Below are 16163 nucleotides of genomic sequence, written 5' to 3'. Positions count from 1 at the left end.
TATTTGTGGTTTGTTTTCTAGAATCTATACAAATGAGATTGTTCAAATATACAGATAGATTACGACAAGCTACAAATATACTATGTAAGTTTCTTACATTGCGTGAACTGTACAGTTCTTGATGACCTTTGCCTTCGGTATAAATGATCTCCAATGGTAACCATTTTTTACTCTGTTTAGATTTGTTCCTTTCAGGGTCTTCGTCTGTGATGAGACATTTGTCGGGTCTCAGATTAAAGCAGTTATTATATACACCTTTCATACTTATGATCTTTTGGAGCTATTTCATGTGATCTGAACATGGAATTTATTAATTATTTGGTTTTGGTCCGTCTAATCACAATTATATTTAAAATTTACAAATAAGATAATTAAAATATCATTTTATGTTCCACATCGAATAATCGATTTACATTTGGAACATTTTTTTTACAACTATAATTAAAATTAAAATTAAATAAATAATTAAAATTAAAATTATGTCAACAAACTTAAGTTTGTTGATATAATTTTACACCTGAAGATGGTTCGATGAAACCGAAACATGTTGTAAAAATGTTCCAAATGTAAATCGATTATTCGATGTGGAACACAAAATGATATTTTAATTATCTTATTTGTAAATTTTAAATATAATTGTGATTAGACGGACCAAAACCGAATAAATATTTTAATATTTGATTCACAATATGACGCAATTATATTATCTTATGGAATTTATTATAAAAACATAACATTACTTCACCAGCCAAACCCGTCAACAACTTATTACATCTTTGTAGGATTTGAGGTTTTTACGACGGTGGGTTTGAAGATGGCTGAATTTAGAACTTTTTCCTGTGGTGTACATACCGAATGATCAAGCCTTTGTTACACCTCGGGACAATAAAAATAATAAATGTAACCACTAGATATATTTAACCGTAATCATATTGCCGGGACGCTGTTAGTTTGAAATAAAACAATGTCGAAATATTTCAAGGACATATCTGCAATGAAGTCTTCTAAAATTTAAATTCTTGCCACTAGATTTATCTCACAGAAGTAAATAGACTCGTTCATTTTACCGTATTACGTAATACTGATTATGCTTCTGCGGTAAGACAGTACACAAAACCTTCCGGAGATATATGCTGTGTCACATGAACAAGGTTCTTAACAGCCATAATAAAGGCTAACACATATTTCATTTCACAGTTTGAGATAATTAAAAACGCCAGGAAAATTTTACGCCTCTCTAGTCTTATATCTATCTAGATGTAAAATTGAATAAAAATTTTCTTGGATATTATCCATCGTCTAGTAAATATAAAACGTAAAACGACGTTTCGGAGATAGGGATTAGCTCTATCTAGTGGGCCCAACTGTGTAGGAACCTGAAGACGGAGATAAGAGTCCCATCTCCGAAACGTCGTTTTACGTTTTATATTTACTAGACGATGGATAATATCCAAGAAAATTTTTATTCAATTGACTCTTCACCATCGTCAAGAAGTTTTAGATTTGATATCTAGATGTAGGTTATAACTGATTGCCCAGTGCCTTTAGAAGTTTTATCAGTTATTGAATTTCAAATATCTGTCGATTGTAGTATTGTTCATAGTGACGCCGTGTTATATACGTGGTTACCAATGTTTCATCGCCTCCATTTTCAGGGTTGATTGTAATGTTGAAAATGGAGGCGGTACGATCTTCGAAACGTTGGTAGTCTTGTAGGTGGTTAGCTAGTTTATACGAAATGTTGGCATCGCAGTCCATAACAGCGCACAATATTTTTACCGCCATTAGAATTTCAAATTTTGTCATTCACTCGTTTAAGAAACTTCATGTAGTCCATGTTAGATCAGTACTGCTGTTCATTTTAAAATTGGCTACAGTCTGACGTCTTTTTCTAATATATCTTAATTTTTACTGTCTACTCGATGAACTTGAAAGATTATCATGGAAAATTAAAGATACAGTATATATATATATATATATATATTTTTAAATAACTTATCTTATTTTTGAGATGATAAAGTTGCGTCATATTGTGATAAATATATATTTGTTTAAATCTTGTCAGTCTAATCACAATAAGATTCCTATTAAATATTAAAATATTACCATAATTAACATTTAAATATTTAAAATATATTAAATTATATTCTCTATTGAAATGTTCGAAATGTTCTAATGTAAATCGAACATTTCGATAGAGAATATAATTTAATATATTTTAAATATTTAAATGTTAATTATGGTAATATTTTAATATTTAATAGGAATCTTATTGTGATTAGACTTACAAGATTTAAACAAATAAACAAATCATCTTATTTTATAATCTGACCCTGAGAAACACTGACACAATCCGAAGTCTGGAAGAAATTTCATTTTGTTATGGGGCATTATAAAGCGAAGTTTCTCTGTCGTAAAGAGACGTGTAATGGATCCAAAGGCAGGAATTTTTATTCATGGACGTTATTTTTCTCTTACGCAGAATACAGCTTTCGTTTACGATGAAAACTTAGGAAATAAGCTCTTTGTCAATATCATCAGGACATCAAATCCAATTACCGATAGTTCATTGTCAACGATCGTCATTCTACAATACATGTTTACAAAAGAGAGATTTTACATTTGTGTGGGAATTTTCATTTTTCGGTATTGGTATCTGTATCGGTAATACCAACATCAAGCAACACATTCGTAGTTATCACGCGGAAAGTGGTATTTGTTGTTGGTGTTTTGTGGATATTGAGATTTCAGATTGTGTACAGCAAGATAGAATACAGTTTATTCGTTTGTAAATCTCTTGTTTAGTTGATGTGTTCAGAACACACTGTTCTGGATGCTGATTTGATGTCATACTTTTCGACTTATAACAACAAATTCTTGCGGGTTTTTTTTTTTGGTACGTGTTCAGTTTATTATAAACTGAAAATACTACAAACAAATCGAAGAAAGTAAAGGAACTTGAGGTATTTTCGAAATTTATTTAGACATTTGTTGTGTGTGAAGTAAAACGTGCAACTTTATTTATCATGTAGTGGTTTATATTTCAAGTGTAGAAAGATGGCAATATTCTTTAGACGTACCATTAGTGTAAATCCCAATGTGCCATTTGTAAAATAGATCTCTTTGCAAGGTAAGTATGACCATGGACTCATCTCTTAAAATCTCGAGTCTTGCCTTCTGAGAAGTGTCCCCTGAAAAATCTTGTAGGTGGTTACCAGCATTTTGGAAGAATAATGTAAGTTAGTTTTCACCGTCGAAAATTTAAAATCTCGTCTTCTAACACATCCGTTTGATACAACTGAAAATGTGATTACAAGTCACGTATCTGTGGAAAGACGTAGAGGACACGTGGAAGTTATAATTTACAGATTTTTAAAATTATTTTTGTATATTATAAGATAAATGCAGTGTAAAGGTTCTGCATGCTTTACATTCTTAATCTATTATTAGAAAATCTTTTATTTAATAGTTACTGCATGTTGTGTGGATCACTGGGAAATTAGATGTAAACACGTGGTTTTTTGTTTTTTGAACAAAAATATTTTAATGGAAGAACAGTTATAAGCAGTGGGAACTTGTCTAATTGTAATATATTACGTTAATGATAAGATAACTATTGTATTTTTATGTACTGACATAGGGTCATGAGTCAGAAGGTTTATTTCCCAGTACACTGTGCTTGGTTGGTGGACTTTATCGTGCCGTACGACATAGGCTTCAGGAAGTTTCTGTATTGGATTTTTAAAAATATTGCAAGGACTCTGTAGTCTGGGGTATAAGATTGTTGTTCCTGTTCACATTTATTTTTTGTCCTTGGGGTTTCATGAATAACTTGCTTTGACACCCCAGATAACTACTTGTATGAGTTCCAGTCTGGGTCTTATCAAGGCAGTGGTGTGCCGTCCTTAACATGTTAGGTGGCCTGTACAATTCACAAAGCTCCTCATTGTGTAATATTATAAATTTTGTACCTATTCAATACTTTCCAGGTCCAGATATCTTCCTGAGCACTTTGTTTTGAAACGCTTAAATTTATATCAAATCTAAAACTTCTTGACGATGGTGAAGAGTCAATTGAATAAAATTTTTCTTGGATATTATCCATCGTCTAGTAAATATAAAACGTAAAACGACGTTTCGGAGATGGGACTCTATCTCCGTCTTCAGGTTCCTACACAGTTTGGCCCACTAGATAGAGCTAATCCCTATCTCCGGAGATAGGAACCTGAAGACGGAGATAGAGTCCCATCTCCGAAACGTCGTTTTACGTTTTATATTTACTAGACGATGGATAATATCCAAGAAAAATTTTATTCAATTGGCTTAAATTTATGTTGTTCCTTCGAGGTAAGAGACCATTTTTCATAACCATACAAGACAACTAGCATATTTACATGCCCTAATCTTTAGTGTTTTAAATAGAAAATAGGATGGTAAGAATTTTTGAATTAAATAAAAATAAGTGTTTCCAAAATTCATTATACTCTTAATTTCAACGTGGACCACATTTATATTTGTTGTTATTGTTCCCAGATACTTAAATTTTGTAACATTTTCAAATGATCGATAGTTGACCTATTACAGTAGAATCCACATTCATTGTCCGCCGTAGTTTAATTAATAAATGGAATTTACCGTGCCAGAAGAATATTTGGTAAAATTTTGTATGACGACAAAAGAGAGATACCTCGGAAGTTACTGCATTCTGTTTTGTTATTATGGAGGACAGTAATAACAATAATAAAAAATTGAAATTGTAAAAATATTGACATATTAAGGAAATATCACATTTAAATTTTATTTGATCATATGATTAGTCGTGCATGAGCCGAGAATGTAAACTTTTTGGCTATGCTGCATTACAAGAAGTGCGACACAATGTTAATAATTCCAGCCGTGTATAATAAACATTTGGGTTTGCTGTCTGTTATTTTAACTCTTCACTCTCATCTGCGCATTTACAGACCACATAACAATTACTTATCTAAGGAGGGCTAATATTAGATCAGTCACTGTTAAACCGTAAATTGTCTAAGAATGACAAGCTTCAAATATTGCATTTGTTTAAAGGCGTTTGTGAAGTTAAATTACAAATTAAGGAGTTTTAGTATAATTTTAATGTTATCTGTACTAGGTTAGTGTATAAGAGAGAAATGTAGATGTTTTGCATATACAACGAGCCAGAAATCACTCACTTTTGATATATTTATGAGATTGTTTTGTCTGGAAACTGTCGGGTAGTTACAAAGGTGGATAATTATAGACAAAAGTAGATCACGAAATTTAATATTTCCTAACTGATAATTTCTTTTACACTCCCTGTATAGGCAGAGACATTTTTTTTACACTCCCTGTATAGGCAGAGACATTTGAAGGAATATAGGTATAATTAGTCCTTGACAGAATGCAGTGGTTAGTACTCCTTTGTATTTAGGAGGTCTTGGGCTGATGACAGAGGCAGCAATCACCGGTGAAGAATCGGTGAACTTCCTACGATATTACGTGGCACAGTATCTCGGAACACAGCTATCTTCATTCTACTTGCCATGAGAACCCCAAATCTCACTTTATTTCAATCAAGCATTTTAATAATAATGAATGAAACTTGTATAATCAAAATCTGTTGAATTGAAAATCTGTTAAAGTACTTGAGAAATAAATATAAAATCATTTATATAATCTCTTCGTTGAATTAGCATATAAAATGAATTAAAGTGAATGGAACTTATATACGAATTCATAAAAATATGTCATCAGAGAATTATTAGATGTTATTTGTAAAGATGTTATTGTTTTAGAGAAAATACAACGTTTGTAACTTTGGGTTAGAATTTTAATTTTGCTTGTTGTTTGCAGGATGCAACAAATGAAACAATGATATAAATGAGAATTATCATCTTGCTTCACACGTAACAAAGATAGAGAGAGAGAGGAATTATTTTCACATAAGCTTGAAGCAAGTGGGGAGTCATCAGGCACATAAAATTTGGAAATAAAATTCGTGAAAACAAAGTAACTGACAATTTTAGAGAACACAAGATTTTCCTGAAGCCAGCAACCATATAAATGATTCTCCCAGGTTAACAGTAGCCAAAGGAAAATATATAAACAGAAATAATAATGGAACCTAAAAGTTACAAAGTAAGAACTAAGAGTCGAAAATGTAAAATTCAAAATTCCTCACGTAAGGACAGTGATATTGCTCGTGAAGGAGGAAAAATCCGTTCAGGTTCTCCACACTTCAAAGGAACACAATTCACTGCGTCTGATTCAGAATCTAAAAATAAGAATGGCTTTTCAAATGGATCTACAAATGTAATGAAGAGACTTCAAGGTCAAAGCAATTATGGTACACAGACTATGGCAGTCGCTGAGATTTCTATGAAGACAGATTTTAAGCAATGCAGTGAATGTGGGAAAAATTACTCGAGTGAATTGGATTTTAAATATTGTCGGGTCATCGGGAAGTCACTGTGTTCAGTATGTTGTAAAACAGAGTGTGAACTGAAACTTATATCACAGCTCGGTCAACAGTGCTTTGTCAAACTGATAGATGTGATGAAACTTTGGAGATTCAGTGAAGTTAAGAGGCTTGAGAAAGAGACATTTAAACCAGCGAAAGGAAAGGATACAGATAACGATGAACTACATTCACCACAAAAGATCTTGCAGAAGGAAGTTGGGCAGACTGCATCCTCGAAAGCTGTTCAAAAACCAACGAAGGAGTTGAGCGATACCAAACAGGAAAACAAGAAACGTTTTGTATCTACGCAAACGGATGTGGTTGATTTACAGAATTCTAGTAAACACGACGTTGGATTATCTGAAACCCCTGTCAAGAAACTTAACAAGGGGTTGAGTAATATCAAACAGGAAAACAAGAAAGATATTTTATCTTCACAAAATGATTTGGTTGATTTACAGAATTCTAGTAAACACGACGTTGGATTATCTGAAACCCCAGTCAAAAAACGTAACAGGGGGTTGAGTAATATCAAACAGGGAAACAAGAAACATATTTTATCTTCCCAAAATGATGTGGTTGATTTACAGAATTCTAGTAAACACGACGTTGAATTATCTGAAACCCCAGTCAAAAAACTTAACAGGGGGTTGAGTAATATCAAACAGGAAAACAAGAAAGATATTTTATCTTCACAAAATGATGTGGTTGATTTACAGAATTCTAGTAAACACGACGTTGGATTATCTGAAATCCCAGTCAAAAAACTTAACAGGGGGTTGAGTAATATCAAACAGGAAAACAAGAAACATATTTTATCTTCACAAAATGATTTGGTTGATTTACAGAATTCTAGTAAACACGACGTTGAATTATCTGAATCCCCAGTCAAAAAACTTAACAGGGGGTTGAGTAATATCAAACAGGGAAACAAGAAAGATATTTTATCTTCACAAAATGATGTGGTTGATTTACAGAATTCTAGTAAACACGACGTTGGATTATCTGAAACCCCAGTCAAAAAACCTAACAGGGGGTTGAGTAATATCAAACAGGGAAACAAGAAAGATATTTTATCTTCACAAAATGATGTGGTTGATTTACAGAATTCTAGTAAACACGACGTTGGATTATCTGAAACCCCAGTCAAAAAACCTAACAGGGGGTTGAGTAATATCAAACAGGGAAACAAGAAAGATATTTTATCTTCACAAAATGATGTGGTTGATTTACAGAATTCTAGTAAACACGACGTTGGATTATCTGAAACCCCAGTCAAAAAACTTAACAGGGGGTTGAGTAATATCAAACAGGAAAACAAGAAAGATATTTTATCTTCACAAAATGATGTGGTTGATTTACAGAATTCTAGTAAACACGACGTTGGATTATCTGAAACCCCAGTCAAAAAACTTAACAGGGAGTTGAGTAATATCAAACAGGAAAACAAGAAAGATATTTTATCTTCACAAAATGATGTGGTTGATTTACAGAATTCTAGTAAACACGACGTTGGATTATCTGAAACCCCAGTCAAAAAACTTAACAGGGGGTTGAGTAATATCAAACAGGAAAACAAGAAACATATTTTATCTTCACAAAATGATTTGGTTGATTTACAGAATTCTAGTAAACACGACGTTGGATTATCTGAAACCCCAGTCAAAAAACCTAACAGGGGGTTGAGTAATATCAAACAGGGAAACAAGAAAGATATTTTATCTTCACAAAATGATGTGGTTGATTTACAGAATTCTAGTAAACACGACGTTGGATTATCTGAAACCCCAGTCAAAAAACTTAACAGGGGGTTGAGTAATATCAAACAGGAAAACAAGAAAGATATTTTATCTTCACAAAATGATGTGGTTGATTTACAGAATTCTAGTAAACACGACGTTGGATTATCTGAAACCCCAGTCAAAAAACTTAACAGGGGGTTGAGTAATATCAAACAGGAAAACAAGAAACATATTTTATCTTCACAAAATGATTTGGTTGATTTACAGAATTCTAGTAAACACGACGTTGGATTATCTGAAACCCCAGTCAAAAAACCTAACAGGGGGTTGAGTAATATCAAACAGGGAAACAAGAAAGATATTTTATCTTCACAAAATGATGTGGTTGATTTACAGAATTCTAGTAAACACGACGTTGGATTATCTGAAACCCCAGTCAAAAAACTTAACAGGGGGTTGAGTAATATCAAACAGGAAAACAAGAAAGATATTTTATCTTCACAAAATGATGTGGTTGATTTACAGAATTCTAGTAAACACGACGTTGGATTATCTGAAACCCCAGTCAAAAAACCTAACAGGGGGTTGAGTAATATCAAACAGGGAAACAAGAAACATATTTTATCTTCACAAAATGATGTGGTTGATTTACAGAATTCTAGTAAACACGACGTTGGATTATCTGAAACCCCAGTCAAAAAACTTAACAGGGGGTTGAGTAATATCAAACAGGAAAACAAGAAACATATTTTATCTTCACAAAATGATGTGGTTGATTTACAGAATTCTAGTAAACACGACGTTGGATTATCTGAAACCCCAGTCAAAAAACCTAACAGGGGGTTGAGTAATATCAAACAGGGAAACAAGAAAAGAAATAAATCTCCAAAGAAGATTATAAATGGTTCGGAAAATTCAAAGAAACAAAATGTTGAATTGTTAGAAGCTTCTGTCACAATAAAACAATTGACAGAAAGCCTGAAAGCAAATAAAAATGAGAATTATTGTGACAGACTCAAATGTAAGAAGAATGATGTTCAGTTCCAAGAGAATGTTGAGTGTGGTGAATCGAAAATTGTTAATGACGTTTTAAATCCAGATAATATGGTAACTGCCTCAAATAGGAAATCACCAGAGACGAAGAATGGACGTTCTTGCTTACCACGTCGCAAAAGAAAACGTAAAATGCTGACAACACGTTGCAAAAGACGGAGGTTACATCACATGGAAACCTCGAAATCAGTGACTAACGAACTGAATGTTAAAGACTTGGATCCACAGTCGAATAATCATTTTATCTGCTCAACATGTTTGGCGAAATTTTCACATCAGATTGATGCTAAGGTTCATGAACTGAAGCATTCTAATAAGTTCCCTATGGTCGTTTTAGAGCGTTGCAAAATTCCATCCTTCGAATTTCCAGTCGAATCAGATACATGCAAAGATGTTGAAAGAAATTTTCAGGAGACTGTACAAGTCTGCGTTCCTGACAAAAGAGAAGTCGAAGGCAACATACTGACAGATACGTCCGATACACACGAAGATGTTCATGAAGTTGAGATTGTTGTAAGTGAATATCATTTAAAAATAATTAAATCTGACATAAATGAAGTTCAGGAATCTTTGGTTGGAAGCAAATCCACTGAAAATGAACATGAAATTATCAGTCGAAGGGTAGCTTCTGAACGTGAACTTCAGGACTCTGAAGAAGTTAGTGTTGCTGACGATACTGAAGGAGAAACTGAAGTACATAGAAACACAACGGATGGAAATGAAAGTATGGAAGTTGCCGGTGTTGCGTCTGAACGTGAACTTCAGGAATCTGAAGAAGTTAGTGTTGCTGACGATACTGAAGGTGAAACTGAAGTACAAAGAAACACAACAGATGGAAATGAAAGTATGGAAGTTGCCGGTGTTGCGTCTGAACGTGAACTTCAGGAATCTGAAGAAGTTAGTGTTGCTGACGATACTGAAGGTGAAACTAAAGTACAAAGAAACACAACAGATGGAAATGAAAGTATGGAAGTTGCCGGTGTTGCGTCTGAACGTGAACTTCAGGAGTCTGAAGAAGTTAGTGTTGCTGACGATACTGAAGGTGAAATTGAAGTATATAGAAACACAACAGATGGAAATGAAAGTATGGAAGTTGCCGGTGTTGCGTCTGAACGTGAACTTCAGGAATCTGAAGAAGTTAGTGTTGCTGACGATACTGAAGATGAAACTGAAGTATATAGAAACACAACAGATGGAAATGAAAGTATGGAATTTGCCGGTGTTGCGTCTGAACGTGAACTTCAGCAATCTGAAGAAGTTAGTGTTGCTGACGATACTGAAGATGAAACTGAAGTATATAGAAACACAACAGATGGAAATGAATGTATGGAATTTAACGGTGTTGCGTCTGAACGTGAACTTCAGGAATCTGAAGAAGTTAGTGTTGCTGACGATACTGAAGATGAAACTGAAGTATATAGAAACACAACAGATGGAAATGAATGTATGGAATTTAACGGTGTTGCGTCTGAACGTGAACTTCAGGAATCTGAAGAAGTTAGTGTTGCTGACGATACTGAAGATGAAACTGAAGTATATAGAAACACAACAGATGGAAATGAATGTATGGAATTTAACGGTGTTGCGTCTGAACGTGAACTTCAGGAATCTGAAGAAGTTAGTGTTGCTGACGATACTGAAGATGAAACTGAAGTATATAGAAACACAACAGATGGAAATGAAAGTATGGAATTTGCCGGTGTTGCGTCTGAACGTGAACTTCAGGAATCTGAAGAAGTTAGTGTTGCTGACGATACTGAAGATGAAACTGAAGTATATAGAAACACAACAGATGGAAATGAAAGTATGGAATTTGCCGGTGTTGCGTCTGAACGTGAACTTCAGGAATCTGAAGAAGTTAGTGTTGCTGACGATACTGAAGGTGAAACTGAAGTATATAGAAACACAACAGATGGAAATGAAAGTATGGAAGTTGCCGGTGTTGCGTCTGAACGTGAACTTCAGGAATCTGAAGAAGTTAGTGTTGCTGACGATACTGAAGGTGAAACTGAAGTACAAAGAAACACAACAGATGGAAATGAAAGTATGGAAGTTGCCGGTGTTGCGTCTGAACGTGAACTTCAGGAATCTGAAGAAGTTAGTGTTGCTGACGATACTGAAGGTGAAATTGAAGTATATAGAAACACAACAGATGGAAATGAAAGTATGGAAGTTGCCGGTGTTGCGTCTGAACGTGAACTTCAGGAATCTGAAGAAGTTAGTGTTGCTGACGATACTGAAGATGAAACTGAAGTATATAGAAACACAACAGATGGAAATGAAAGTATGGAATTTGCCGGTGTTGCGTCTGAACGTGAACTTCAGGAATCTGAAGAAATTAGTGTTGCTGGCGATACTGAAGATGACGCAGGGGCAAATAAAAATGGAGATTTAGAAGGTGTCAGTGGAGGGTTAGTTGTTGAAGGTGGATTTTATGAAGCTACAGAAGATAAAGATCAAGTAAGTCGTCGTACAATTGAAAGTGATAGAAGCGAGGATCAGGTAGCTGTTGGTGAATGTGAAGAAACTGTTCAATTTAAATGTCACGAAGTTGTACAACCGAGCGAAAGGGAAAATAAAATGGGTATACAGACACGTTTAGATGATGAACATGACAATGGATGTGTAGCCTTTGAAGTTGAATATGACGAAGATGTGCTAACATATGTTGCTGAAGAAATTGTGGGTTACGTGGAGGATGATGCAACTCTTGGTCTGGAGGGCGTAGATGTTGGCGTGACTTTTGAAAGTGAATTTTACTCATCTCTGCCATCAATAGTTACAATCGAAAGAGAAGAGTGGTAGAAGAAACAACAATTTTAGCTGCTAAAAATGAAAATTTTGTACGTGTTATTAAGAGCGATGCAAATTGAGGAAGTGAATTTCATGAGACTGTTTAAGCACGGAGGCGTGTATTGAACACAATAAGAAGATGAAGGAAAAGTGTCACAAGTGAATTCCATAGTTTTATATGAGTTTGTGTAGATGACAGTTAAAGAATTGAAGATTTTGTGATAACCAAAAAATTAGTATTGATGATCGTAAAAAACATGACAGCTTAGGAATTATAATGTAACAATACCATTCATTATAATACTGCCATTGAAACTAAACTGTTTTACGACTTTTGTTGGAAACAAAAGATTGTTATGAATATGTGTGTGCAGCGTCCCGTCCCCACCGTGACTCCCGATTCCATGGAATCGCCAGTGCTTCAAAAGACGTGTATTTCTTACAAACATTTTTCAGTTCTGGTAACTGTGGTTGGTGAAGTAGATTACGATACTTTAATACAATATGGCGGTGATTCAACCATTTGAGGCTCAACGTTCATAAACTTTTGTCATAATTTGCGGAATTATCGGCAGTGGACGGTTTCTTACTTCTTGTTATGTGAACAGATTTTAATTGATTTCACATTTCGACATAACTCTCGGACCTTTGATATTGTAACGTAAGGACAAGAATTATTTATAATTCTTTGCACTCGCTGCAAACATCAATTTAGAGTATGCAAAATGGATATGTTAAATTCTTAGAGAAATATTCTACATTAAATCGATATATTATATCATTTTCAAGATATTTTCTATTATAGAGTGTATGGATTTCCGTAACATTCAGCCTTGAATGTAGTAATTTACATATTTGCCTCAATATTGTGTTATTTTAATGTGAGATGTTTCATTGTGCTTCTGAATTAATGTCCAGGTCTGCTCAACTTTGTAGCCTGTATTGTTTGTTTGTAAGATGCTGATTCATGTATCAGCTGAATCATCAGCAGCCATCATGGGTCTTTGATGTTCCACCAGATGGCATTTGTCATTCATAACTGACGAAAGCAAAGACTTCAAATGGTAAGGAAAGTAACTTTAAAGAGAATAATAGTGAAATAACCTACAGGGAGACCCTAAAGTTTATTTAGTATCGGCTTTTGCAGTATAGTTTATGTACATGGTGTCTTAACCGTATTTCTGTGATACTTTTCGTCATTGTGTATTATGTTCTTTCTTATCGTCTCATTAATTTCAGCTGCTTCCATATCAGAGTATTCAAATGCAAGATCTACTGTTAAATCATAATATATTAAATGCTTAAACTAAAATAATGAACAAGAAAGACATCCAATATGTATGAAACCATCAACATTGGAAAATAAGTAATATTTTCTATAGCTGTTTGTACTCAGCACAGGACTTCAGTAAAAGAATAAAGATTTTGTGTGATTTGTGGTTTTCGTGGTGAGTCTGAAGATGGCCGTCTTCTGGTGTTTGCACCGTGTACCAGACTACACGGCGCAACAACTCAGAAGACGGCCATCTTAAGAAAGATTTGTTGTCTTTTGAAATGTTATATTTCATGGAGTTTATTCTTTTCAACACAATTAAAAGAAAAATACTTTATTGTTAAGAGCGTACACAGTACCTGCATACTAATATTTTCGTGAATAGATCATGCTCATTTTATAGTCTCGAAAACCATTATCAAAAATCTGGAGTTACTTACTTTAAAAAAATAGTTTTTTCAATTGTTTTATCTGATTTCTCCAAATATAATTCTATGTCTTCATAATTAAATGCTTCCAATATTAATATTTCCTTATAATTTTTTGTAAGTACACAGCTAATTCCATATTTATTTTGTTACGTTACTCGGCCTGAATTGGACTAAAAAGTACTATAGCTAATGTAAAACCATTCGCCCATCGTAATAGGTTATTTTATTTTTGTGTATTTGGTATGGCCATTTGGTTTTAGATATGAAAGCTTGTAAAATAATCCCCATATTTGACGAAATATGATATAGTCTTGTTTTTATTATAAGACTTTTAAAAATGTGTCATGAGATATGCTGTTACTCGGGAAGGAAAAGAAAATCATTATTTGTAGTTCAATTGAACTTAAGTTGCTTTCAGATCTGCTGTCCTCCATACCATTCAACTTCAAGCTACTGGAACTCTCCGCATTTCACGCAAGTCAGTCAATTTATTTTTCACGAATTTTACTCTTCGCTTAATAATCTATGAGAAGTCCATAGAAAATTCTTCAGTTGTGTATTCCAGAGCGTTATCTACATCTATTTCGGTGTTCAGTGACAATTTTTACATAAATTCAAATACCATAGATACAGTTATTATTATTATTATTAAGTGTTCTGTCTTACGACAGGTCCATTGCTCTGCCCAAAAAGAGCTCTCCAGTTGTCCCTATTCTCGGCTTCTCGCTTTAATTCCTGGAACGTCAACTTCTTTCCTTGTTTAAGGTCGTCGGTTAGCTGTATCAATCTTCTTCCCAGTCCTCGCTTTCCTTCAACCTGGCCTTCGATGATATCACTCAGTAATCCATTCCTTCTCATAATATGTCCCAGCCAGTTAGCTTTCCTTCGTGTAATCGCCTGCAGAATGTTTCTTTGCTCGTTGACTCTCCTCAATACTTCTTCGTTGGTCACTCGATCCGTCCACCTGATCTTCTCTATTCTTCTCCAACACCACATTTCAAAACTCTCCAGGTATTTCTGTTCCTTCTTCCTGAGTGTCCAAGTCTCTGCTCCATACGTAACACTTCACTAGTTTCGTCTTCATCTCCAAGCCCAACTTGCTAGTGAGAAGTTACATTCGTGAAAAGCTATATATTATTTTCAAAAGTGTTCACAGATAAGAGGTCGTGCATTTGTTTAAAGATAACCATCAAGGTTCTAACATCCTCGTTAAATATCTTGGTAATGTAAATTTTCCATATCTCTTTCGAGATATTACTGATATTTACTGATATGTAAGATAAATTCTTTATTATCAAAATGTACCCTAAAATTAATATGTGAAATTGTATTTTTTCCCGGGAAATGCGATGCGAACATTTTTGTATGGTTTTAACCAAAAAGTATGCAATTTTATTTGTGTTGAATATTACATATAGTATTTAGAGTCCAAAACTTATATGGGCTCTAATTTACTGATTATATCGTATTAATTTCATTGCTGGTGAAATAATATTCATAAACCGTGTCTGCCGGCATCGAACAAATTAATTATTTCAGTTCCGTTGATTCGTGTGAGAACAGACATTTTATTTCTCAAAAGGGAAAGACTTCCAAGTAAAATTACTCTTGGCAGAAGGCTTGCTTGTCTGTACATGTTTGTCGTAATGCTAATTGTTGAATGTCCTTGGAAAGTTGTTGCGTATTTTACGTGAGTGTTTTAGTAAAGTAATAATCACACATAACTTTCAACAAATAGACATTCAAAGGTTTAACAATTTCGTGAGACTTTGGATGTTTTCATTTTAAAGGGAATGTATTTGTTAGATTTAATTATATGCACAGTGAAATTTGTGTTATGTAAACTTTGTTATTGAAACTAACATACTTTGGATATTATCCATTGCCAAATTTTTAGGTTAGAAACCCAACATTTTGAAAGCTGGTTTTCCTTCCACAGGTAAATGTATGAAACTTTGTCTTTTGGGGTCTGTTGGATGGAATTAAATCTCTCTTTCTATCCATGTATGGACTGAACAAGTTCACACTTCAACCTGACGATGGAATTGAAGCAAGATTCTGACGTGTTTAATATTTTAATATGAAAAAATGAGATATGGAAAATTTCCAAAATGTGTGTTGGTTAATCAATATATTTTTGTCTCAAAACTTTAGACAGATATTTGTGTTTTAATTTTGCCCATTTTATAATCTTATATTTGATTGTTTTATCTGTTTGTAAAAGTTTAAACCTTTCTTGATATAATAATTGTTGTATTGAAATATTTTTTAATTATAGTCTAAAATTAGCTATTATTAAACTTATTTTTTCTCTTAATTATAATATATTTTTACACTGCTATTTCTAGACCATAGTATGAATCTTATTTGAATTACTGCTGTGTTTTCTAATTTTTGTTTTCTGTCTT

At 33.7% G+C, this 16163-nt stretch overlaps 1 protein-coding gene across 4 annotated transcripts in view; it reads left to right on the top strand.

Moving 5' to 3' along the window:
- Positions 1-14428, top strand: part of LOC110827019 (uncharacterized) — a 44570-nt gene extending 30142 nt beyond the window's left edge. For 3 of the 4 annotated variants that reach the window (XM_022058235.2, XM_022058236.2, XM_022058234.2), the window contains exon 2: positions 5857-14428. In XM_022058235.2, coding sequence (XP_021913927.2) covers positions 6121-12063 — 5943 coding nt within the window. In that variant the 5' untranslated portion in view covers positions 5857-6120 and the 3' untranslated portion in view covers positions 12064-14428. Of the gene's footprint in view, positions 1-2745; positions 2964-5856 lie in introns of those variants that run through there. The other variant, XM_022058237.2, reaches the window with a different exon arrangement.
- Positions 14429-16163: the final 1735 nt, after the last annotated feature.

This window comes from Zootermopsis nevadensis, unplaced genomic scaffold (genome assembly GCF_977971745.1).
Source record: "Zootermopsis nevadensis isolate Lab colony 2312 unplaced genomic scaffold, Znev_1.0 Znev_ptg000031l, whole genome shotgun sequence".
Classification (NCBI taxonomy): domain Eukaryota; kingdom Metazoa; phylum Arthropoda; class Insecta; order Blattodea; family Termopsidae; genus Zootermopsis; species Zootermopsis nevadensis.
Note: the sequence above shows the minus strand (reverse complement) of the source record. Positions and strands in the feature narration are given on the sequence as shown.